At 37.2% G+C, this 27,837-nt stretch overlaps 1 protein-coding gene across 7 annotated transcripts in view; it reads right to left on the bottom strand.

Moving 5' to 3' along the window:
- WNK2 (WNK lysine deficient protein kinase 2) overlaps positions 1-27,837 on the bottom strand; it is a 103,680-nt gene that overhangs the window by 59,055 nt on the left and 16,788 nt on the right. For all 7 annotated transcript variants that reach the window (XR_009153544.1, XR_009153543.1, XM_058169958.1 and 4 more), the window contains exons 3-5: positions 7,488-7,660; positions 5,684-5,904; positions 4,108-4,265 (exon numbers count right to left, since the gene is read on the bottom strand). Coding sequence is in view for 5 of the 7 variants with exons in the window: in XM_058169958.1 (XP_058025941.1) it covers positions 4,108-4,265; positions 5,684-5,904; positions 7,488-7,660 (552 nt within the window). In the remaining 2 variants the exon portion in view is untranslated. The remainder of the gene's footprint in view (positions 1-4,107; positions 4,266-5,683; positions 5,905-7,487; positions 7,661-27,837) is intronic.

The following is a 27,837-nucleotide window of genomic DNA, read 5'->3' as shown; positions in this document are numbered from 1 at the left end:
TAGAATTGAAAGAGGCGTCATTCACTTTCAGGCAGCAAGTCTGAGGCCATCTACCCAAAGAAGGCATGGAGGTGATTATTATTCAAGGTCTATTTGAGGCATTATTTGGTGCCATCTACTCTTAAGATTTTCTCCTCTATACATACCACAAAATGCCCTTAGGTATGAATGATTGAGGCATGGAAACAAATTGCAGGAAAGGATGGGTCTAAAGACTGAAATAGTTGCCAAAAAGATTATCTCTGCCTTGCACCATATATTTCTTATTTTACCAAAAAGAAAAAAATCATGCTGCTTTCAGCCAGGTTAAAATGCATCTTGATAAAAAAAAATCTAAAAAAAAAAATTATGGCACCATTTTAACCTGAAGACCAATGGAAAAGAATTGTACAAATTATTCATTTAATGGAGTGTTAAGCAGCAAAAGGTAATCCATGCTACACAAATAACTGCGGGAAGTTGTTTTAGATAAACCAATAAAGCCATCTAGAGAAGTTAGACGGTAGAGATTAACGTTTAGTACTTTAGGGCTTCTTCCACTGATTTATTTCTGGCAGTATAACAGACACTACATTTGAGCAAATGTCATAAAGAAACTAAACAATCAGTTGGCCAATTAGATGTAATAGGAGATCACTAAAAATGACAATTAAGGTCACAGTTCTGGAGGATGTTTTGAGTCCTATCCATTGCTATAATAGGAAAGAAAAATATTTAATTTTTGCTCAGTATGGTTATAATTTCTTAATCCCCTCAATAAGACCCCTATATCATGTTTTGATGTTGATATATATTTTAAAAATAAAATTAAAAAAAATGGAGGGGGGAATAAGACACCTGTATCAAGCTTTTTTATTTACCGTAATTCTGTTCAATTGTGTTCGATTCTCAGAAACGCCTGAACAAGCAGATGTACCTTGCCATTGTCGCTTTTCTAGGACTGAGAAAAGTAACTGGCCCAAGGTCACCCAGATGACTTTGTATCCATGGTGGGACTAGAACACATAGTCTCCTGGTTTATATGGCTCTCATATTGAGCTTTAGGATGCATATGAATTGATTAATTTATGACTTTAATTTATAACTTAATCAATCAATTGGATAAAACATAAATTCTTTTTAATTAGTCGGGTTAAATTCTCCCAGAAAACGTCATCATTCTGAACTCTCTATAGTCTATACCAATCTTCTTAGTCTGTCCTTGATTAACTTTTTAAAGTAAGTATAGTAATACATATGAATGATGTAAATTAATCCTTGTACATATTAAGCATTTAACACCATTTCTTACAAAATAGTTGATGCAAACTGTGCTTATGTAACATGATTGGTCAGCTGGGTTTTTTTGTCTTTCCCCACTAACCTTGTAGGAAAGCATATACCTACACAAACAGTTCTGATAAGCAAGCTTGGGAAATATGTACCATATCACATGATGCTTTATAAAATATGTACCATATCACATGATGCTTTATAAAATATGTACCATATCACATGATGACTTTATAAAATATGAACCATATCTCGATAACTTTATAAAATAACAGTACTTTCCCAAAAAACAGTGAATTTAGGATTAAGAGGTTAGTGCGTGAAAGAACAGGCATAAGATAGTTATTTTAAACTTGGAAAACTTATTTGTTTCCTGGACATTTAATCATTTAATGAAAGAGTTCCATTCTAGGCTATTTACGAAGGATATTAAATAAGAATTGGGCACAAACATAACAAAAAAATATTAACAAAATGTACCAACTAGAGACAAAGGCTTTGTTGAAAGAGAAATAGAATAATTGGAATGTTCGTGGTGCATTCTTCCTACAATATAAGGACAACAGCCAATTTTTTTCGTAAGAGACATAGAAAACAATCTTTTTCTCTGTAGCTTGTCTCCATAATCTCCTTGACAAGGTCCCTCAAATTTGCAAAGCAATATTGAAGTTGTGCCTGGACTTTGGACGGAAGAGAATTCTGAACATTCTGCTGCTGCAAATAAATAACAGCATCTTGCGGTAAAGGGGAAGGGTCTCAAAAAGTATAAATGCCAACTATGAGCCTCAAAGCCTTGGGCCTGTTCTAGATGCATCTTGACATTTTTTGACTCTATCTGTGAACTTTGCTGAATGGATTTGTGTCTGAATGGATTAGTAATCCATTTCTTCGGCAATCCTTACATTAGATTGGCATGACAAACAAATATTATTGTCACCCTATTTCAGATGTAGGTAAGGTAAAGAATCCAATTAAGTGTTTGTGGAAAGATACCTATGATGGTCTCCTGATGTTCTTCTCTAAATGGAAAAGCAGTAAGTAGCTATAATTGTATATTACAAAGTTTAGAAGCTCTTAATCCCTTCCACTGAGGCCATTTTTTTGTCTCAACTAGTTTCTGAAAGAAGCTTTCTCATGCACTTTGCTATGTCAACATCCCAAAACAAATGACACAATAAATATGCAATCTGTGACAAGTGTAATTTTGGCACATATCAAAACAAAGAACTGAGCTGTAAGAGCCTGTACTTTAAATAGTGTATGATTCTGTGTTCACATAAATTTCAGTTTTCCACCGATTGAAAAACAGACAGGTTCCACAATTCATGTTTGATCTTAAACCTGACAGTACAGTTTAGTTCCAATATTTCCTTTTCCCCTGAAAACAAAGTAAAAAGATCTGTGTACATATACAGAAGCACATAGTATTTGCAGGAATCTTTGCAGAATAATCTATATGAATTCTCTCCACCACTCTTTATATATTCATGTTTAGTATAATAGAGTTGATCCCAAATAAGTTTTGTTCCACTCAAATCAGTGGCGAAATCAATTCTGATTTCATGAGGCATCACTAATTTGAGCATAAAATAATGTAGCCTGAATACAACTCATTCAGTTTAATATCAAGAATACACCAAGATAAAAGAACAAAGACAGCTCCCTGAGCTCACATGCCAAATCAATATCAAGGATGTTTAGTGACAACTGTAGCTGAACAAAAGAAGACAAATGGGCCAATATTATGTGGAACCAGAATAATGCACAGAGCTGTGAGTGATATTGTAGGCAAAAGCAAATTACAAACATTCATATAAATGCATAGAGCCAGTTTGATCTAGTGATTAAGGTGCCAGGCTAGAAACCAGGAGACAGTGAGTGCTAGTCCTGCCTTAGGCATAGTCTCTCTCTCTCTTTCTCTCTCTCAGCCCAACCCACCTCAAAGGGTTGTTATTGTGGGGAAAATAGGAGGGAGCATTAGGTATGCTTGTACCTTATTTATAAAAACAATAAAGGTATTATAAAAATAAATATATCAACATATGCATTAACTATTGTAAATATACAGTGCAAGCAAGCTTCCAAAAGTACAAGAAACTGTATATAAAATAGATACAAATCATACATGTACACAATCATCTAATGACAAACTAAGAAGGAATTGCTCTATCTTTATATCATATTGGGTATATCCCTGGGTAGCAGCTTATTTTTTGGAAATGTCAGAGTTCTATATTCTCAAGAAATAAAACTGGTGCCTGGAGGACAGAATTTGTTGTGCAGCATAGATGGTTTCTCCCAAAAAATGTTTCCCATCCCAAATATATTATATAACCAGTTTGTATTTGATAAAGTGCCACACTCTTCACTATTAAAAAGGTTATTATGCAGTTTGGAAATTTAAAAATAGGGAAAAATAAATATTAAAGAAGTAGAAACAATTTGCATGTAGATATTTTATAAATTAACATTGAAACAAGTAACAAAACACGTCATTAGTAAAATGGGAAACTGAGCAAATCTGAAAAACAGTGATGCCATGTCTATGTTTTGAAGAGAGTAGCTGAGATAGTATGAGGAGAGGATATGCAGAATTATCTCAACCTTAGTATTAAAAAGAAATCATTTCTTCTTGCCAGAAAATGTAAGACCTAAATAAGACAATGAAGTATTCAACATAATCATGATGTTGAGAATTTAAGAATTATTTCAACAATACTTTTATTAAAATTATATAGTATGTTATATAATAGTATATCAATGCTTACAATGTTAAAATAAGGAAAAACAATGTAAATGAAAGAGCAAAATGATTATACTAAAAATATCACTTACAGAGGTTACTTTCCTATAAATTTGAGCAGCATTCTGGCATTCTGAATATGGATATTCTGAGGTAGCCATTTCCAACATACACATTCCAAAAGCATATACATCCACTGATTCATCATAGTGTTCTTCGTACATTTCTGGGGCCATAAATTCTGGAGTACCTGAACAGAATAAAAGGAATCGATCTTAGAAAACATACTAGTACATAGAACATCAACCAGAGAAAAGTACATTTAAAGGAGAACATTCTATGCATGAATATAAAACTCAAAGAAACTTTCAAATTTTAAATTGAAATTAGTAAGATAGATAGATGGAATTTTGGGTTGAACCCAAAGGTATCATTCTATATGCAGAAATGTTCAACTCAAAGAAAGGCAGTTTTCCATAATCTTCTGCCTCCCCAGGCAATATTAATTCAAATAATACTTTGAATCCTAATAAACAACTACTGGTAGACTAAGAATTCAAGATATTTTCAGGTTCTAGACACTTATTTTCTAATAATTTTCCACAATAACATAGGGATCTCTATGCTTTTTAAAAAAAATATCTGGAATTTGACAAGTTCATCAAATATCCTGTGAAGCTGATTTCACTTAATACCTTGTTTGATCTAAGATAATGCCAAAGTATTATATGTTATATACTTTTAATGTAAGTTTGAAAATTAACAGCCTCTTGTCAACAGATGCCCTACTTCTATTTATGCTTTGTGGCAAATCCCTGAGCTATAGATTTCCATAAGAAAATTGGAAGTCAGAATTCAAGATGACATGAATGTAGACTTTGCCTTCGTAAAGAGAAGAGAGCAGTGCACTCGTAGGGGAAGAGGGGAAAACCATGATCTTGTGAAAGAGGAACTCATGGGAGGGGGAATTAAAATAATTCCATCTTGATTTTATTTGGTATAAGAGTACTGCTTGCTAACTAAGTTTTATTTATTTATACATTACATCTAATGTAAACATCAACTTCTAAATGTAAACATCAACTTCTAAACAAAAGTAAATTATAATTCATGTTCATATGTGTATAATAGTCAATACATCATACAATTACAGATTAAGAAAAATAACGTTGTTGAAATTTTACTAAGTTTGGAAGAATGTATGAGGCAAGGATTTAGCACTGCTAGTGAAAACCAAATATGGGGTGATTGTTTTGTGAGTTTATACTATAATTCATCCATTTTCAATAAAGAAAGGTGATGTAAATGAAATATGGAGGTTTTTAAGAAGAGACGGGACAGCCATTTGTCTGAAATGGTATAGGGCCGTGAGGGCGAACCTATGGCATGTGTGCCAGAGGTGGCATGCTGCTCTCTTCCAGGTGCATAGTGGCCAGCTGCTCTCTTCCACGCATGCATAGCGGCCAGCTGCTCTGGTCTGGGTTCTGGCGCTCCAGCACTCCGGCGCACTCCGGCGCACACACATGCACACACTTCAGTTTCAGCACTTGGTGCCAAAAAGGTTAATCATCACTGGTATAGGGTTTCCTGCTTGACCAGGGGGTTGGACTAGAAGACCTCCAAGGTCTCTTCCAATTCTGTTATTATGTTATGTCATGTTATCCTTACCTATGACACTTTTGGCAAATGAAGTTCTCTTAAGAGTTGCCAGACCCAAATCTCCTATCTTCACAGATCCAGTTGGCCCAGTTATAAAAATATTGTCACATTTTAAATCTCTATGAATAATTGGTGGTGTTCGAGTGTGCAGAAAAAGAAGACCTTTTAGGATTTGCCGACACCAGCTACGAAGAACTTTTGGTTTCATCACTTTAAATCTCTTCAAATAGCTAAAATAAAAACATGTGAGATAGAATAAAATTATTTTAGAGAAAAACAGATGCATTGAGATTCTTCTTGTAGACCAGCGGTTCTCAACCTGTGGGTCGGGACCCCATTGGGGGTCGAATGACGATTTGCCAGGGGTCGCCTAAGACCATCGGAAATATGGGAACTATACTTGCGAGTTGAAGAATTGCGCTCCAATGGTTGACTCCACAAGCCAGCTGCAGGCTCTTCAAATCGCTAGCCGAATTCGGCTTCAGGTGCGATGAATTAAAAAAGAGAGAAATCTTTGCTCTGATGTCTCCCTCTCAAGCCAGCTGCAATCACTCCCAATCGCTAGCCTAATCTGGCTTCAGGTGCGATAAACTTAATAGGGGAGGAGTCTCCACTTTAATGCCTCCGTCCTCAAGGCAATCGCAAGCAGTTCAGATTGCTAGCCAATACGGCTTCAGGCGCGATAAATTCAAAATGAAAATAATTTTATGGTTGGGGTCGCCACATCATGGGGAATTGTATTAAAGGGGTCGCCACATCGTGGGGAATTGTATTAAAGAGGTTGCCACATCGTGGGGAATTGTATTAAAGGGGTTGCCACATCATGGGGAATTGTATTAAAGGGGTCGCCACATCATGGGGAATTGTATTAAAGGGGTCGCCACATCGTGGGGAATTGTATTAAAGAGGTTGCCACATCGTGGGGAATTGTATTAAAGGGGTCGCAGCACTATAAAGGTTGAGAACCACTGTTGTAGACAATGTCTGCCTTTCTTCAGCACAACAAGGTCCTGAAACATTCATGACACTTTCCAGGTCAGTTTGAGCATTTTTTAAGCAATCTACCTTTTGCAATTAGATTTATCTCATTCAGCCTTCAGCCAAGTAAATTCAAATACATTCCTAACTTAAGAGAAGGACAGTTTGGAAAGTAAATTATAAATAAATTCATTTAAATACTAATATGCTAAAAGCTATGAGTTAACAATTCTATGGAGATCCTTGTTTATGCAAAACTCTATGTGTGCACTGATACTGTATGTATACTGGCATACTAATGATCAACAATAATGCTTCAGTTTTGAAACTTGAAGCAATTCCTCATGAAGTGGAAAAAACATACAGAAAATTGTTATAAATATTGAAAAAGTTTATTATGCCATTGCTAATATTGAATTCAGTAAGATAATAAAGCATGATGATTCAGATTAATTATTCAAGTATGTTAATTTGAATCAAGTGTTTTCCTTCTCATTGGCAGAAGATTATTTGATTATAGCTTAATAATATTAATAATAATATTTTGGGAAAGTTTAACTAAGAGGTTCAAATGATCCAAGTAAAACAAAGAAAGGAAGAGAAAATACAATCAGAACTATAGGTAGTAACAGAAGAAAACAATAAAGAATATAACAGAAATGAAACTTAATTTTGAAATTAAATTGATTTGATTTGAAATACAGTCAGGCAAGCTATTATAAAGAAGGAAGGTAGATTTCCATTCTTAACAGGGTTAGGGATGTAAGCAAGAACTTTGTCTATACAGATGTTCTACTTAACTAATTATCCATGTCATGACATAACTAGTACTTACGTTTTCAGAGTTCCGGAGGTCATCAGTTCTGTTACCAGCACAATACACTTTTTTCCTTTTAAACACGACTCCCAAAAATCATAAAACCTAACAATATTTGGGTGCTGAAGACCTTTCAACATTTCTGCTTCTTCTTTAAATCTTTGCCGTTCCACTTTTGTCAGCTTTCGATCCTGCAGTTCAGAAAATATTTCTTGTCAGAAGACAGCCTGGGAATATGCCCTGCATTAAAAGGGCTGCTGCACTTCAGCTCTCATGAAGAGGGCCATAAAAATGAAGTCCATAATTTTTTTTTCTGTTCCAAGGAGGGTATTAAAATGTTGGTTTCAGGGGTGCAGGAGAATTCAAATGAAAGATAAAATGTATTTCCCTTGCAAGTAGAATTATCTTTGATAAAGTAGGATCTTTAGATCTAAGCCATAGCCATAACTCAGTATGGCAAATATGTTAGGTAAATATCAAATACGATTACAAAATTTTGGGTTTATAAAAAATCAAAGGGTTAAACAACAACAATCAAAACAGAATAATGATATCATTAAGAATTTCATTATAGATACCATTTTTTTCTTTTTTGCATAGTTTTTTCATCATAGTTCTACATATCATCCCTGTTGGTCTGTTGCAATGTACTCTATATGGGGGCTGCTCTTGAAGACAACTCAGAAGTTTTACTTGGTCTAGGATGCAGAGACACGGTTAGGGTTAGGGGAGGGGTCTGCAAACTTGGTTCTTTTAAGACTTGTGGACTTCAACTCCCAGAGTTCCTCAGCCAGCTTTGCTGAGGAACTCTGATTTGAAGAACTCTGGGAGTTGAAGTCCACAAGTCTTAAAAGAGCCAAGTTTATAGACACCTGGGTTAGGGTCATAATGCCTATGTCCATGATGGCGACATGAGGGTGGTATGCAGCACCCTCTTTGTGGGCATGCGAGCCGTTGCCCCACTGCAGTCCTGCTGCGTATGCACAGGTGTGCACCTCCTGCTGGCCAGCTGGTCATTGGGTCTCTGCCATGCAGAGGGCGCATGTGCACATTCCATTTTGGGGGTTTGGGCATAAGCGCGTGTATTTGTATGTGTGCTTTGGGCACTCGGTCTGGAAAAGGTTAGCCATCACTGGCCTATGTAATACCATTACTACCTATCAGAAACCAGCGAGTTGCACTGGTTTCTAATAGGCTTCTGGGTAAGTTTCAAGATGCTGTGTCACCTTTAAAACCTTGCATGTCATGGAATCAGGTTACTTGAAGGTCTGCTTTCTTCTCCCAAGAACATCTGCCCACACAACCTGATCCAACAGGGAGGGCATCTCCAAGTTCCTTCTTTTAAATTTTGTCATATTATGGGACCTAAGAAATGTGTCTTTTCTAAGGTTACCCCCATTTTCTGTAATAACAATCCCCAACTCTGCCTGCCTTTAGGAAAGTCACTTAAGATCCATGGATTCCTTGGTGCTCTCTGACCATGGTTATTTGCTTGAACATATTTCATCCAATTACGTAACATAATCAGTGCTAGTGAGTGTGGGATTTACATTGAGGAATAATTGTCAAAATTGTGAGGCTCAGCATCACTGCTATGAGGATAAAGGTTTACTTCTGATCCCTATTAATGTGCTAGGCTCTATTCATTTTATTTATCAAGAACGTATTAGGTAATAAGTATAAGCATGGATTGGATACATAAAATAGATACAAATAGAGGAAACATTAGGACAGGGACGGTAGGCACAATGGTGCTCTTATGCACGCCCCTTACAGACCTCTTAGGAATGGGGTGAAGTCAGTTTAGGTTAAAATTTGGGGGGGGGGGCGTTTGGAATGAAACCACAGAGTCAGTTAGTGCATTCCAGGCATTGACCACTCTGTTGCTGAAGTCATATTTTCTGCAACTGAGTTTGGTGCACTTTACCTTAAGTTTGCTCGTGTATTGTTGTGGTTGAAGCTGAAGTAGTCATTGACAGGTAGGACATTGTAGCAGATAATTTTATGAGCTACGCTTAGATCATACCGAAAGCAGCGTAGATCTAAGTTTTTTCATAGTTATAAGCAGAGGAGTAGAGGACTTTTCTTGTGAAATATTTCTGGACATATTCAATTGTACTAATGTCCGATATGGAGTGCAGGTTCCAGACAGATAAGCTGTATTTGAGAATTGGTCTAGCAAATGTTTTGTATGCTCTGGTTAGTAGTGTGATATTACTGGAGAAGAAGCTACGCAATCTATGATTGATTCCTGCTTGGCTCAGATTGGATTAGACATAATGGACTGAAATGGATGTTTACAGGAGAATCGAGCAACTGAAAGAGATCTTTCCTGATTTCCCCCTCCTCTCCAGATGGGGAGATTCTTCCCTTGAAGAACCAGGTGCAGAGTTTGGTGATTATGTTTGACCTATGCTGGCCATAAGCATTTAGGTCTAACCCTTTAATACTTAGGTCTACATAGTGTTAATACCTTTTTCTAGCTCTACTTGTTTATTGGGTACATAATTTCCTGGAGAAAACCAATTCAACTACTCTGATCCATAAGCTAGTTACCTGCTACTTTTATTTTGTAGTATTCTGTATATATGATGGCTTTGAAAGAGATTCAAAAATTGCAGTAGTTCAAAAATGTGGTAACCAAACTCTTCTTGGCATGTCTCCACTGAGACATGCTCTGTCTGTGTTTTTTTTAATAGCTAAATCCCTAAAAAGATTGAGCCTACATTTCTTCCTCCATAAGAAGTATGACAAAAGCTAAAATGCATTTTAGCCCATTGTAACTGCTTCTCTAAAGGGAAGCTTGTTTTGAACTGACAAAGGTTGGGACCTTTTTAGTTGGTGACTACATTATAATGGAAGCTCTTCCCTAAATAATCCGCTTTGCCTGTTTTGTGACATAAAAAAAACCCAACAACCCTGAAAATGTATTTTCATTTGTACTTACAATGTATTTACAACCTTTTAACTACAATTATTAAGCAAATCACTGCAATTATTAAGTGGATAATGTAGTTATTAAACAAATCTAGCTTGTCAGAAGCCAGCTGGGAAAGTTACAAATGGTGATCACATGACCTCAGAATAGTGCAACTGTCATAATACATGCCAGTTGACAAATGCCCAAGTTTTGATACATGACCATGAGGATGCTGCAGAGGTCATTAAGTATGAAAAAGGCCATAAGTCTCTTTTTTCAATGTGAATTGCAACTTCAAATGATCATTAAATAAAAGATTGTAAGTTGAGGACTATGTATATTGCGGTAGTCAATTGTGTGATTTTAATTCTCAGGTTGTTTTTTATTGTTGTTCACTGCCCTGAATTCAACATTATTTGAATTGACTTTGGAAGACAAACACTTGAAATGTTTCTAAGAAATGTATGATATACATAAGAATATCTCAACTGTGGTTTCAGTTGTGTGATTTTAATGCTCAGGTTGTTTTGTTGTTGTTGTACACTGTCCTGAGGAACATTTTTTGAATTGACTTGGGAAGACAAACACTTGAAATGTTTCTAAGAAATGTATGATATAAATAAAAATGACTCAAAGTACTCTCAGATAAGGTTTTTTTTCTTTTTCTTTCATTCACCAGCATAAAAAGCATACGTGTATATATCAATTCTGGCTCAGTGCTCTTGGCTAAGGTTCATATTAAGGATACACAAACACTCCAAGGGTGAATATGACACTAAAAGGTTGGCCAAAACACATCACATAGTTGAGAGACTTAAGAGTTTAACTTCTATGTAACATAAAACAGCTCCACCTAGTTGTGGTTAATACCCGAGAGATACACTACAAAGAGCAAGCCAAAATAACCACAAAGAATAAGGCAGCATGACCACAAGCTATAACCTTTGCTACTTCAACGGATGTTCATAAATTGTGCAGCCACATGAAGCAAATGCTTGAAAAGTTAGGTCCTATGGTACATCAAGTGGCTGTATTTCATATATTGTATGTAGACCAAAGAATTGAATGCTGCCACTCGGGGTTAGGAAAGCTATAATTAACAATGTTGAACATATAAACCAATGACTGGAGAAATTAAGATGTTTGTAAATTATTTCATCCGTTATTTTTTTTCAATGGAAATCTTTCAAGATAAATATTGAATAAGGCACTGAACAAAATATGGCAACAGTATCAAGAACCAGGAAAGCATCCCCAACATGGATTCTTCAAAATATTTTACACCTGCATTCCCTTTCTCTATGGCAAATTGTTGGCTATTGTTGAGTTTTAATTCAGAATATCTGGTGGAACTCAGTTTGGAGAACAGCCTATGTCATTTGCCTTCAATATAAGACTGCTTCAAGTGCCTTCAATCTAAAACTGCTGCACATCTTCTGATAACTGAGTCTTGTCCAAATGGAATTTGCCCAGCCCATATGCATGTATGGAGAAAGTCTTGTGTTCTTCTCCCTATGTCAAATCAGGGAAATGTTGACCTGAAGCCAATCCTTCTCTGTAGTGGCCCATCTACTCCCACTCCAGTGGGAGAACTATGCCTTGCACTGTTTTTACTGGTATCTTGCAAGACAATGAATTATTTAACTGGCCATTGTGTGGATGACTTCTATCATTTTCATTGACTTTTATGGATGGGCAGGCATGATTTTATTATCATATTTGTTGTTGAATTTTGGTTTTGAAATGGCTGGTTTCCAGATTTTTAATCCTATTACTATGTGTGTTGTACTATCCTATTAAGTGTTGTACCTTATGAATCTTGATGAAGGTATCTTTTCTTTTATGTACACTGAAAGCATATGCACCAAGACAAATTCCTTGTGCGTCCTATTACACTTGGCCAATAAAAAATTCTATTCTATTCTATTCATGAGCTTTATATTATAAGTGGCTTGGAGGTAAGACGGGGAGTGAAGGAGTGTGTGAGAGGCACCATGCATGTCAGAGTGGGTATTTGAGGGTGCGAGGAGCTGCACAAAACATATTGTGTGGGTCAGGAAAGATGCAGAGAGCATGAGGGGTACATAGGGGCAAGAGGACACAGTAGTAAGGTGTAGATTGTGGAGGGTGCATGGAGAGTGGGTGCATGAGGGTATGAAGGATTGTGACAAAAATGCACAGTGTTACATGAGAGACACTGTGAGCGTCAGGGAGGGTGCATGGGTGTGTGCAAGAGGTGCCACATGACTGGGGAGGCTGCACTGTGATACGGTGCAGATAGCAGGAGGGGTATAGTATTAAACAGTGTGAGGGTAGTATGGTGAGAGCCAGGGAGAATGCACATGAGTGAGTGGTAGCAATGGATCGCAAGTTATCTAGATACTGTTACAACGTTCATATCTGTTTATCTGTTTGTAACCTTCAATTACCCCAAAAATTTTGGAATCAAGGTACACTTCCAATCCACAGACTTAAAGAATTTAAGTTCAAAATTCAATACCTATTACTTTCATATAATTTAATTTTCAAGGATCTTCACACTAGTTGTATTCACAAATTTGTGGCCACTGCAGCACTGCCACAGTCATGCAATCGTGGTATTCTGGTATTCCTTGCAACGAGCAAAGTCAATGCAAAATCAGCAGTACATTAGAATTTGCTCCTGCTCCCACTGCTTTTTTGTTCACCTGTTAAGTTATTCTGTTTCTCTGTTTAGGTAAGGAAATAACTCTGAGACGATGACCCAACAGATCATGAGTTATCTAATATACTACTAAATTTCTCATTGTCTTTATCTGTGTGTCTGTTTGTACCCTCAGGTTAGCCCAAATGCTGCATTATATCACAACAATTTTTGAATCAAGGTAACTCAAATCCACTAACTTAAAAGAATGTGTACAAAATCCAGGATCTGTTATGTCTATGTAATTAAAATTTCCATGATAGTCAGACCCGTTTTATTTGCACAGTTGTGGTTGTTGCAGTGTCCCCATGATTACATGACCATGATTTTTAGCCCTCCATCAGCTTCTTACAAGCAAAGTGAATAGGGAAACTGGAAGAAAGTAGGAAGTTGCTCCCACTCCCACTGCTTTTTTGTCCACCTATGGGCATCTGTTTAAGTAAATATTGACTTATTATTAAAGTTCCTTTGCCTCTACAATTATTTTGCTATTTATGATATATATTCTCCTTAGATGATCACAGGCCAACCCAACAATGAGGTAAAATTTAATGTTCATACTGGCCAGAGGTGGGTTTCAGCAGGTTCTGACCAGTTCTGGAGAACCAGTAGCAGAAATTTTGAGTAGTTCGGAGAACCGGTAATAAAAATTCTGACTGGCGCCATCTCCATCTATTCTCTGCCTCCCAAGTCCCAGCTGATCAGAAGGAAATGTGGATTTTGCAGTAACCTTCCCCTGTATTGGGCAGGGAATGGAAATTGTACAGTACCCAATTATATTATACCCAAACACTAAGTACAAGCTTGATGGACATTACCTTACAGATGACCCTCACCCTGTTAAAGACCTTGAAGTTTTCATATCAAATGATGTAAGTGCCAAAGCCCACTGCAACTACATAGCAAAAAAGGCTCTAAGAGTTGTAAACCTAATTTTGCGTAGCTTCTTTTCCAAAAACTCTACACTACTAACCAAAGCATACAAAACATTTGCTAGACCTATTCTTGAATACAGCTTACCTGTCTGGAACCCATACCACATCTCTGACATTAATACAATTGAACGCATCCAGAAATATTTTACAAGAAGAGTTCTCTGCTCCTCTGAAAACAACAAAATATCTTATACCAACAGACTTGAAATCCTGGGATTAGAAAACTTAGAACTCCGCCAACTCTGACAAGACCTGTGTTTAACACACAGAATCATCTATTGCAATGTCCTTCCTGTTAAAGACTACTTCAGCTTCAATCGCAATAATACAAGAGCAAACAACAGATTTAAACTTAATGTTAACCGCTTCAATCTTGATTGCTGAAAATATGACTTTTGCAACAGAGTTGTTAACGCTTAGAACACACTACCTGACTCTGTGGTCTCTTCTCAAAATCCCAAAAACTTCAACCAAAAACTGTTTGACCTCACCCCATTCCTAAGAGGACTATAAGGGGTGTGCATAAGAGTACAAAAGTGCCTACCGTTCCTGTCCTATTATTTCCTTTCATTATATCAAATTAATATAGTTATTGCATAGTTTTGCTTATATATATATATGCTTATATAATGTGTTGTTGTTTTATGTTGATGCTTGTGTATACTGTTGTGACAAAATAAAAAAAAAATATCATTGCCCTGCCACGCCTACCAAGCCATGCCCATCAAGCTATGCGACACCCACCAAGCTACACCCACAGAACCAGTAATAAAAAAATTTGAAACCCACCACTGATCCTGGAGTTTCATGATTACTCTTTGGAACCTTCCCAGCCAGCTTCTGACAGACAAAAGGGGGTCGTAAATGGCGATCTCATGTTTTGCTTAATGACCACAGCAAAAAAAGATTGTCACATGATGATTCACTTAATGATCAAACCATTTAACAATAAATTTCCCAGTCCCTAATGTGGTTGTAAGTCGAAGACTATCCGTATTCCTTTGCAATTACATCATCCATTCAAATACATTGAATGTCACCCAGAATAGGATTATAGGATTTGTTAAGTAATCTTCCCAATCAGCTGACAGAAGTCAGACCGAGAGGTAAATCCATTTATAAATCATACCGAAGCAGTTGCACGCACTTGCTAATTTAATGGACAGAAGATAATAGCCCCATCAAGGTCACACAATTCATCCATTTTCATGTTTTAAAAATGCCAGCTAAAACTTCCAATTTGTCCACCACAACGATATACCTCAACATGCATCAGCAACTATTTGCATAATTGGGACACAAAAACCAGTCAGCTCCTTTTTCTAGATATCACAATTGATCATTCTTTCCTGACGGATACAGGTTCCAGCTTCATTATTTGTGGCGGGTGGGGAATAAATGGGTTCTAAATGGCAAATAATTCACTTGCTGAGATTCTTGTAATCTATCTCTCAGAAATCTGTTTAAGAAAGATTCTTGAAGAATTAGTTTGGACTGAATGAATTGCCAAGAACCTGACATATATTTTATCAGCTTGCGTGTGGATTTGCTCTACATGAGGTTATCTTTTAAGGTGATTTGGAAGCTCCAGCTGGTATAAAATGCAGCCACCCAACTGCTAATTGAATAACCTTAGTGTTGGCTACTGAAGAGCTTTTAGGTTCAATTCAAGGAGCTACTTATTGCCTGCAAAGTCCCTCATGCCTTTGAGCCCCAACAGCTTCATTATTTCCTGCTCAAGGCAGAATTTGTTCACCCAATACAGCCTGCCAAGATCTGGCCTCTAAGATGTCAAAGGACCCAGGTCTGCAAGCAAGCCTTCATGGTCACAGTCCCCTAGATTTTGAAAAGCTTGTATCTCTTCACGTAGACTCTTTTTTACATCATTTTGTAAAAGCAATGTTTTCCCAGAAAGTCCACAATCAGGCAAAATGATAGCAATGAATTAGTAAATAATCAAGAATGCTATTGTAGTTGTCTGTATGGATTGATGAGTTTATTTTGTTTAGTCTTATGATAAGATTCACTCAATGAAGTGTCATACAAATGGGACCAAAAAAATAAAATGAAGGAAATTTTATACTCTAAGGCAGTTTAGTATTTTTAAGATCCAATGCAACACCCAGCTCTTTCAGGGCTTAAAAAGAACTTCTGCTAACTGTAATTTACTAAATGCCAGAAAAATTAACCTTTCTTTTCACCATTTAGTCTCTCTTCACTGCAAAGCTTTAATGCTACACACATTGCACTCAGCTGTTCTAAAAAGGGGAGAAAAACTTCTATGATGTTCCTTGATATAAACACAAATGTTACATAAACAGCTGCATTTTTTCATTCTCCTTATAAGGCAGCCTCAGTTTTTAGCTCTTTTTTAGCTTGAGCTTTATCTTTACTGGGTCATGGAATCTTGGCACTAGGAGAGACACCATATAATTTCTACTGAAATAAATGAAAGCTTTTTGTACCTCAGCCAACCAGCCAGTAGCTTTAGAAAAAACACTATACTTCAACACTTCCTAATGTTGCATAAGGATAATTAATTAAAAAAATGATCAGAATATATGTAGCAAAGATAGCAATAGCATTTAGATTTATAGTGCTTTTACAGCCCTCTCCAAATGGTTTACAGAGTCAGCATCTTGCCCCCAACAATCTGGGCCCTCATTTTACCGACCTCAGAAGGATGGAAGCCTGAGTCAACCTTGAGCCTGGTGAGATTCGATCTGCCAAACTGCTGGCAGCCGGTGATCAGCAGAAGTAGCCTGCAGTAATGCACTGTAACCACTGTGCCACCCGGTTTTGGGGTTCAGATCAACAAGAAATTTACCTAATTTTGGATCTCTAATTCAAGCAGTATAGGACTATAGGTGAAACTGTCAATGTATTAGCCCAGTATTTAAAGGCCCAGTATGAGGAAGAACAGTCTTCTGCTCAATCCCAACAAGATGGAGTGGCTCTGGCTTTTTGGACACCTGGGTTGGTGATGATACTATCTGTGGCCTTGGATGGGGTTGCACTTCCCCAGACAAGACTGGTACAAAACATCTGGATTGCAGCTTTTGCTCAAAGAGCAGATAGCAGCTGTGGTCAGAGAGGTCTTTGCATAGGTTCATCCTGTATGCCAGTTTCATGATCAGGAGGACCTTTAAATAGTCACTCTTGCCCTGGCACCTCACAATTGGATGACTGCAATGGGCTCTACATGAGGCTGCCCTTTAAGACCACTTGGAAGCTGCAGCTGGTTCAAAATTCAGACGAGAGAACAATAATGGGCGCTTCTTGGTGTGCCCATGTACCACTACTGCCAGCCAGGCTTCTGTGGTTGCCAGTTGGCTTCTGAGTGCTGCTTATTAGCTATGAAGCCTGTATGGCATAAAGCATGAATCACTAAGAGATTGCTTGTCTCCAACTGTTTGTCTGCCCACCCAGTTCATTACAGCAGAGTGGCTGCAGTCCAAATCCCCTTCGTTAAACACTGCCATCTTGTAGAACCTAGGAAGCATGCCTTCAATGTTGCAGCCCCAACCTGCTGGAAGAGCAACCCTAGAAATAAGGATAAGGATTTGAAAATTTTCAAGAGCTTTGAAAATTTGGCTTTGGTCCCAGGCTTGGAGCTGATGTTTATTATTTGTTCAATGGCCCCTTTTTTGTTTTGTTAGTTTTTCTGCATGTTAGATTGTTTTATTTTGGTCTTATGTTTGATTCAATGTTTTTAGCTATTTTTATGTTTTCCCTAGTACACTGTTTTGTACACTGCCCAGAGTCCCCTGGACTTGGGCAGCCAATAAATTTAAAATAGTAATAAATAATAGGTGTAACATAAATAATTCTTAGATTCTTGCTCAGGAGTTGAATTATTAAACTTTCACCGGTCTTAAATTATGAATCTAAAACTACAGATACTCATCATCATTATTATAGACTCAGATTTGCACGCTACAAGCTGGGAGAATGGGGGGGATTGCTAACATATCAGAAGGGAGGCTCAAAGTGAAGAAAGAACTTGATAAAATTAAACTCTGGGCTTTATCTAACAGAATGCAGAAAAAAGAGGATGCATATAAGGTAGGTGGGACGTGGCTCAGCAATAGTACATGTAGTTTTTGACTTACAACTATTCGTTTAGTGAAAATTCAATTCAAAATTAAAATGGCACTGGAAAAAAGTGACTTATGACCAATTTCACATGACTGTTACAGCAAGCTTATGGTCAGGTGATAAAAATTACTTGGCAACAGGCATGTATTTATCCTGGACTCATGTGATTGCCTTTTGCAACTTCTGACAAACAAAGTCAATGGAGAAGCCACATTCAGTTAACAGCTATGTTACTGACTTAACAACTGCAGCAATTCACTTAACAACTATGGCAAGAAAAGTCATAAAGTGGGTTAAAATGCACTTAACTGTCTTGCTAAGCAACAAAAATTTTGGGCTTACCAATGGAAATTCTGTGTCATAAGTCAAGAACTGTCTGTACTTGTAAGAAGGATCTTGGCATCCTCTATGCTGTACTGGTCAGACCATATCTGGATACTGTGTCAAGTTCAAGAGCATAAGAATGCTATTGGAGAACCAGGAAAACAGAGTAAAGAGAACAAAGTAAAGATTAAAGAGGGGCTTGGAGATAAATACTATAAGAATAGTCAAAGGAATTGACTTTGTATAGCCCAAAGAACAGAAGACTAAGTGGAGATGTAATAGCTGTCTTCAAATATATGAAGGGCTGCCACAGAGAACAGGATGTGTGTTTATATTCCATAGCTTCCAGAGTAAGACAAGATAGAGATCCACACACAAAATAGGAAGAAATTTCTGAATCAAAAGAGCTATATTAATCTGTGGAACAGCAAAAGTCAGATGACTACCCTGTTTTCCCCAAAATAAGACATTGCCTAATAATAAGCCCAATCGGGCTTTTGAGCGCATGGCAATAAGGCCAAGCGCTTATTTCAGGGTTCCAAAAAATATAAGACAGGGTCTTATTTTCAGGGAAACACAGTATTTGTTTGTGATGGTCATAGAATTCCTGCCCTGGGTAGGGAATGGAAGACCTCTAAGATTCCTTCTAGCCCATATAATTCTAGGTACATTAGTCTAATGCACCCCAAGACACCCCTTCTGAATAGTCCCAGTGATTCCTATGAAAAGATGAAAAAGAACTGGAGTCTTCTTCTCTTTGAAAAATCCTAAAACTTGCAGCAGGGTGAGATAAGAGTTCCAATCAATGGGCCAAGACATCATCCACAAGATAAAAAAAAAAACCCTGCAACAATTCAAACGGATTACTTTTACTATGATTTCAAATATACCTTAATTGAGACTGAAATAAATAAGCTCATCTTTCCAGTGCAGTGTTAATAAATACTATAAAACAAGTAGCAATATTGTGGAATCACAAAGATTTGAAGCTGCTTTTAAACTGACGCAAAATCATTGGAAATAAATGAACACGTTCTGCTGGCAGAAAGGATTCCCTCTCAACAGAAGAGAATACTTGTAGCTCAGGGTTTAACTGTGGGATCCCTGGTGCTCTCTGAACTTGGTTGTTTTTTTGCTGAAATTTCATTACCTAGCTATTATGCATATTAATTAAATATCTTCCATTAAAATAATGCTTAATAATAAAACAAGTGAGTTCAGGTATTGTGGTTTTAGGAGAACTCAAACCATCATAAAACAAGTCTTAAAGAATTTCAAAACTCCCAGGCAAGAAACTTATGAAACAAATTATATTCATGTATGAAACAAAGCTGCATCACTGCAAACCAAGAATCATGCCTATGGGGAACTTGGGTTTAGAGGTAATAGTTTAGAAAAGTAAACACAGAACTGTTAAGCTCAGTGATTTCATTTCATATGTGCTCCTAAAGATTCTCAAAACTACTTGGATATCCTGCCCTCTCTGCCCAGCAAGTACATATTCCAATTCTGGGTATTTGTAATTGCTATATTTACTAAGTAGTGATGGTCTAACACAATGGTGTCAAATTCGCATCATGTGATGTATCAGGATTTTTTCCCCTTCACTAAACTGGATGTGGGCGTGGCTAGAGCGTGATGCATCCAGCCCGCAGGCCCTGAGTTTAACAGCCCTGGTCTAACACTATGCACACATTGTAGGTATTTGTTTTATTACCATTTAGTATAAACAGGTTAAATTGTTTTGAAATAACACTAACAGTACATTCAGAGCTAAAGCTATCTCCTACCCAGCAGCTGTACAAGTCTTAAATTTGAACAATCCCTGAAGAACAAGTCTGATCTTTAGTGACATGACTGCTGAAACAATGTTTTGCTCTTGTTCTGCAAGGTTACCAAAAGGGATTAGGAAAATACTGTTTTAAATATGACAGGTTTAAATCTTTCATTAAAAAGATTTAGCATTGTAATCATTGCCTGCATATTGTGAATTCATAAATTGTCATGCTTCTTCAAAAGCTTTATAAAGCTTCATTTAATGGAAACCATTAGTCTTGACATACAAAGCCAGGGCTTTAATTTAGAAGGTTATGTATTAGGTGTTAAAAGGAAGTTGTGTTTTCTTGGGTCTAAATGTTTCACAGAATTTTATCTATAGATATATTAAACTATTTTAGTCTGTATTGTCTTTGTGAAAGGAAAGGGGTGGTGCTGGTAACAAATAGGCAGAATTTTATAATTAACATTAGACTTTTCAATATTTGTAATAATGATATCAAATCTACCATAACTATTAATAATTAATTTTGGTAAAAACATGTCCTTCAAAATATGCTAAACATTAAGAGCTCCATAAAGATATGGAGCTAAAGTGTTTAGTTTTAAGAGCTACATAATATATGCTATATTTTCTGCCTCAGAAGTATACTACAACATACATATTTTAAAGGTCATGGAATGTCATATGTGCCTCTAATAATTAAACTCCTGTTATTTGTAAAGGGAGCAATTTGAAATATGTGCATCATAAAAGATAATTCATATATGTCTTCATAGTCTCTGTTTACTGTGCTTCAGCATAAGCCAAAATATTTAACAGTCAGACTAGTTATATTAATCTGGTTATATATGTAGTACATGTGTAAGATATCAAATTATTTCTTTGAATTGCATGAATTTTCTAGGTCATTTTTCACTTCTAAGCTACAGCCTCTCACCACTTTATAATTCCTGTGTAAGATTACATTTGGAATATTGCATCGAGTTTTTCTCGCCATAATATAAAAAAATGTGGAAACTTCAGAAAAAAATACAGAGAAGACCAACAAAGATGATTAGAGGACTGGAAGATAAAACATGCAGAACAGATGCAAGACTTTGATATGAAAAGGGGGTCAACCTATTCTCCAAAGCACCTGAAGGCATAACAAAAAGCAATGGATGGAAATTAATCAAAGAGCGAACCAACTTGGAACTAAGGAGAAATTTCCTGAAAGTGAGAACAATTAATCAGTGGAACAAGTTGCCTCCAGATGTTGCGGGTGCTTCAACAATGGAGGTTTTAAGGAGAGATTGGATAACTATTTGTCTGAAATGATATAGAGCAGGGGTGTCAAACTCGCATCATCACAGGGGCATCACGTGACTTATCGGGACTTTTCCCCCCTTCGCTAAACTGAGTGGGGGTGTGGCAGTATGTGACGCATCCGGCCTGCGGGCCACGAGTTTGGCAGCCCTGATATAGAGTTTCCTGCTTGAGCAGCAAATTAGAAGACTCCAAGATCCCTTCCAATTCTGGGCTATAAGACTTTCAAGATCCCTTCCAATTCTGTTATTCTGTTGTACTCACAAATAATAATAAAAATGAAACATTTCACCAAACATAAAAATGTTATTGGAAATGAAATGAAGTAATTAGGTTCTCATCCAAACTTCCTAGCTGATGATAACAAAGGCAGGCCCTCCAATGGTGGCTGTAACCTAAGGACAGGTTAATGAAAGAAATGTCTTCGTAGGTATCTTAAATGATTTAGGTTTTGTACTTAAATACCAGCACTTTGCATGAGTACAAATGAATTAGAAATCAGTGCAGTTGGTATAATATAGCTTGTAGAATATTACAGTTTTAATAAAACAATTTCCAAACACTTTTAATGGACAATCCTACACATAACTCATTGCAGTTATATAAAGCTTGAAATGATCCAAAATATGTACCACTATAACCAGGTAATTCTATAAAAATAAAGCAGAAGAATCAATTAAAGCTGAACAAAGGCCAAAAGTAGTATCTAATCCAGGACCACAAGTGTTTATTTATTATTTATTTATTTATTTTGATTTTTATACCGCCCTTCTCCCGAAGGACTCAGGGCGGTGTACAGGCATAATAAAACCGACAATGCAATATACAAGTTTAAAATACGATTTAAAAAACTTATTTAAATTAGCCCAGTAATTAAAATTTACCATACTAAAAAACCCCGTTTAAAATTAATAAAATTTAACATTAAAATCCCAATTTAAGCCAGCCCCGCGCGGATAAATAGATGAGTCTTGAGTTCGCGACGAAATGTCCGAAGGTCAGGTATTTGGCGTAAACCCGGGGGAAGCTCGTTCCAGAGTGTGGGAGCCCCCACAGAGAAGGCCCTCCCCCTGGGGGCCGCCAGCCGACATTGTTTGGCGGATGGCACCCTGAGAAGTCCCTCTCTATGGGAGTGTACGGGTCTGTGGGAGGCGTGTGGTAACAGCAGGCGGTCCCGTAAGTACCCAGGTCCTAAGCCATGGAGCGATTTAAAGGTCATAACCAGCACCTTAAAGTGCACCCGGGAGGCCACAGGCAGCCAGTGCAGTCTGCGCAGGAGCGGTGTTACATGGGAGCTACGTGTAGCTCCCTCTATAACCCGCGCAGCTGCATTCTGGACTAACTGAAGCCTCCGAGTGCACTTCAAGGGGAGCCCCATGTAGAGAGCATTACAGTAATTACAGTGTTGTGTCTTGCCCGCCCTCAGAGCAGCCGGGGCCTTCTTATCTGCTCCCGAACACGGAGGAATGTATGCCTCCCGGCCCCAGTCCTGGCTCCATGCCCAGACAAACTGCAGAAGAAGGAGCACCTCCCGGCCCCAGCCCTGACTCCATGCCCAGGCAAACGGAGCAGCTAGACCCCTCCCCCTCCTCCACAGCATGTGAGCCTGAGAAGGGTTTATTACCAACAGCTGATTGGAGTGACCCTCGCATCAGAAGATTGGATAGGCGGAGGCAACAGAAGGAAGGGAGGGGCAGGCCTTAATGAGTGCTGAGTCATGGAGCCACACCCCATGGCCTATATAAAAGATCTGCTTTCTGGCAGTCTCTGAGTCAGGCAAAAGTCGAACTTATCTTGCTGAAGTCACTTACTGGTCTCCTGCCTGCTCTGAGGATTTTGCTAGGACTTTGGGCAGAGCTGCAGAGGCAAGCCTGATTCGGATTTCCCTGACCCGGCCGTCAGCGGAGGAGTGGGACACGACAACAAACTTGGTTCCTTTAGCTTGTATCACAGCATATATACCATCACCAATACTGAATCTCCAATCACAGATTAGTTTTCATTACTATATCTGCCTAGTCTGGTCTGGTTTGAGCTGTAATATTAGCTCACATCCACTCCATGATTACATTCCGGAAATGCAGAGATCATACCCATCCATCAGGGATAGGGAAAGAAATATTGACATGAATGATATCATTATGGAAATGCTATGAGTTATATGCTTCAGTTGGAAACTATAAGGTAATTATATAAATGTAACATTTAGATAATGATATCATGCTCATGCTAACATTTTGACATTATCAAGATTTGTCATAGACTCTAATGAGAACTTGTAGCATAGTTAAACAGTATCAGCGTATTTTTGTCTAATTCAAAATTTCCAGTAGATTTCACTTAATTACATAATAATATTTTACTGAAGACATGGCTAGTCCTCATTTAGTGACCACAACTGGACTGGCAACTTGAATATTAAGTAAACTGTGAATATGCTACAATCTTACTTCAGCTTTCCTTGCTTTTCAAATCTGCAAAGGTCATAAATGTAATGATTAGTCACGAAGTTACTTTTTCAGGTCCATCATAACTGCAAATGGTCACTAAACAAGGCAGTTGCTAAACAAAGATTAGCTGTACTACACAAATGGATGCAGTGAAACTTTGGGAATAAATATGGATTTGAGCATATGCATTAAACTAGGATAGGCACTAAATTGGATGGTAAATAAGCTCCAGAGCAGTAATGTCATGTATCAGAACAGTGTGAACTTGACTTAAATATTTTCTAAAGTACTTGAGAAATATAAAGTCAAATACAATAGTTTATTGATGGGAGCAATGATGAACTAGGACACTTTAAATTTGCTAACAGGAAAAATTCTCTCCTTTTCATGTACATTGAAAAGCATGGGAACTAAAATCTTATTTTCCCAAGCTTTTCAAAAATTAAAAAAGTAGTACAGATTTTTGTGAGTGAAAATTTGGAAAAAGAAGTTTTATAGCAACTCATTGTCATCAGCTTCAAACATTCAGAGCCAAAAAATGTTCAGGAATAGAAGTGGCATAGCTTCCCTGTTTAAATTATATATGAATGTTCACATATTAAATGTGCATCTGTTTCAGAAACACACTAGATATTTTATCTGTGGAAAGAATGCATTATCCTGATGTGATAAATTGCAACAAAGAGCTTTTAAATGTTGTGTGATATAGACTATAGAATAACAGAGTTGAAAGGGACCTTGGAGGTCTTCTAATCCAACCCCCTGCTTAGGCAGGAAACCCTACACCACTACAGACAAATGGTTATCCAACATCTTCTTTAAAACTTCCAGTGTTGGAGCATTCACAACTTTGGGAGGCAAATTGCTCCACCGATTAATTGTTCTAACTGTCATGAAATTTCTCCTTAGTTCTAAGTTGCTTCTCTCTTGGATTAGTTTCCATCCATTGCTTCTTGGTCACCTCTCAGGTGCTTTAGAGAATAGTTTGACTCCCTCTTCTTTGATATTGGAATGAGATATCGGAATACTACTATCAGATCTCCCCTAGTCCTTCTTTTCATTAAACTGGACATACCCAGTTCCAGCAATCATTCTTTATATGTTTTATCCTCAAGTCCCCTAATCATCTTTGTTCCTCTTCTCTACACTCTAGAGTCTCAACATCTTTTTTACATTGTAGCGACCAAAACTGAATGCAGTATTCCAAGTGTGGCCTTACCAAGGCATTATAAAGTGGTATTAACACTTCAAGTGATCTATATGTGACATATAGTCCCAAACAAAAAAAAGCAGGGGGGGGGAATAAGATTTTTCAAATTAAGGAAAGCATAAAATATATAGAGGCATATGACAGGTATTAAACGTGTCAATGAAAGAATTGCAAAGCAACTATTCCTTTTGGACAACTATATTCAACTCCAAAACCGATTGCTACATTGCAAAATCAAAATGCAGTAAAATAGAAATGATTTGTGTGTTGCTCTCTGTGTCTCATAAAGCTTGAGCACCGCAACTTGTCTGACACTTCATAAAGGGCCATAAATGCTTCAAAAATGCTCTAAACCAAAGGACATTTTAATTAGTGTATCAGTTGCTGTCTCCACTGAAATGCAAATACGTGGCTCACTACTTCCAATAAATATGCTGTCCTTTTCTTTGTTCTGGCATTAGTTCCCAGAAAATTCAGAAAGATGCTTCTGGCTTTCATAATGGCCCACTGCAAATAAATAGTACACACATAACTCTAGATACAGTATATGATCTTGTTTATATATATCCTTCCTTTCAACAGAGTAAATGAAACATCCAGTCAAATAGTCCAGTTATCTTATCTATGTTTTTGCATCAACAATGAGCAAAGTCTTTGGTGTTCCCGTCACGTTGTGCAGTCTCTATCATCTGGGAATGATTCTACATACCATAACATGTATATCTTTCCTATCAGATATGAACAAACAGAAATCAAAAGAAATTAGCCACAGGCTAAAAATGATCAGATTTAGTAATACTGGTTTGCACTAACAGGGAGTAACAATCTCAGCCATGGATAAAATACAATGGGTCTGGGTTCATTCACAAGAGCTGCTACCTAACTTTCAAAGTAAACAGTGATGGAGATGAGTCACAATTCCATAGTCTCCACTACTGAAATAGTCCTTCGAATAGTGCAGGCAAAAGTTTATGTGAATTTATTCCCATCCCAAGGACCATCAATGGTATTTTTGGGGCTATGGGACCTCTTTAATTCTTGTATAGCCAAATGATGTTTAAACTGACCTGAAGCACAGGACAAATTTATTGAAGGTCAGGGTAATCAGAGTAGCACTCTACAAATTTGAGCAATCATTACAATGTCATTCAGGCTGCACAAAACTTCACATAGTTAAATAATCTATCAGATTAGGAACAGATTAATTGAAGCAGGAAACTAAATCAGGTGGCTTGAAGTACTTTGTTCTTTTTCAAAATCCTGTGCAGATTTGCTTAAGGGATTCTGCTGATTTTAGTATTATAATATTGCAACTTCATCTCTTCTGTATGTGGGAAATACTGAGGGGAGTTGAGTGGCATGATGGACTCTCTGGCACCAATAGAACACATAAAACTTTCTACCATGAAAATTCTTTTTGCTATAGGCTTTATTCACTTTCTCAGCATTTAAGATCTTGAATGGTCTTTTTTCCATCTTTGCTAGTGGAGTTTTATAACCCTTTGCAGGTCCTGTCAATATACCAGTAAGTAGGGGTTTTAGGTATGATTTCAAGCTTGACTAGTTTGTTACACATTCTTAAGTAAAAAATGTACCGAGAGAGGCTTCTTCACACAGAGAAAAAAGCTTATCAACAAGGTCCTATCATACCAAAACCATTTGTCTAACTTCATCACATAACAGCAAATCAATGATTGTTGTTCTGACCACTGGTCAGAAAAATTCAAACAGCCAATGTGGTCTGTCCAGCAATTACTCTATTGCAGCTAGTGATAAGGAGTCTTCCTAGGAGGGGCCAAGTTTGCTGATCAGCTAACCATTCTTCCTGGCCTGTGAGCAGATGCCAAAAATGAAGCCATTTCATAAGTGCAAGGACAATGTTTCAGTGTCACATCAAGTTGAACATTGCAAATAATGTTCAAGCAGCATGTAAGAGCATTACAGCTCTCTCTTCAGTAACTAAGCTACCCCCCTTAATCACTTTTTCAACTATTGCTTTGCTGAGCTACATTATGCAGGGCTGTAACAGAGCCTTTATTCTCTTCCTTCATGAAGGATTACAAGCTTAATTCAACTGTCTTGGTAGTATTTCAGCAGAAGTATTCTTTAAGATATAGAATATCTTGTTTGTAATTTTGTTCAGAAATGCAATGCAGAAATAAACTGGCAACCACCGCAGCTAGCAAAGAGGAGATATTACCTGGTTATACAAGGCATATTTTGGGTGACTAGGCACCTTCTGATCTGACCAAATTATCTTGATTCAAATACAGCTAGTTTTGAAAACAGATAAAATATTCTATAGGAAATTTGGAAAACTTTCAGCTACAGTTTTAACCTCCCAATTCCCTTTTAACATATTTTTTTCTTTTAGAAAAATCTAAAACTGCTTAAGTTGCTATGTATCTTCTGATGCTTTTGGAATTCAGAAATTCATTGAAACTGCCTTGTAGGAATTAAGAACTTTAGTCAGACATTTTTGTTACAGTATTGTTGTTAATCTTTTCTAGTGGCACCACTTATATCCTGTTGCAATTTTTTAGGTCATACTGGTGGATTGTTTCAGATGATTATTTACCTTTCACGAATGAAGGCAAATATACATGATAATGATGCAACGTCAAATCTAGATTGATGATCGGGACCAGAGATTTACTCTTCCA

Source organism: Ahaetulla prasina, chromosome 2 (genome assembly GCF_028640845.1).
Source record: "Ahaetulla prasina isolate Xishuangbanna chromosome 2, ASM2864084v1, whole genome shotgun sequence".
Classification (NCBI taxonomy): Eukaryota; Metazoa; Chordata; class Lepidosauria; order Squamata; family Colubridae; genus Ahaetulla; species Ahaetulla prasina.
Note: the sequence above shows the minus strand (reverse complement) of the source record. Positions and strands in the feature narration are given on the sequence as shown.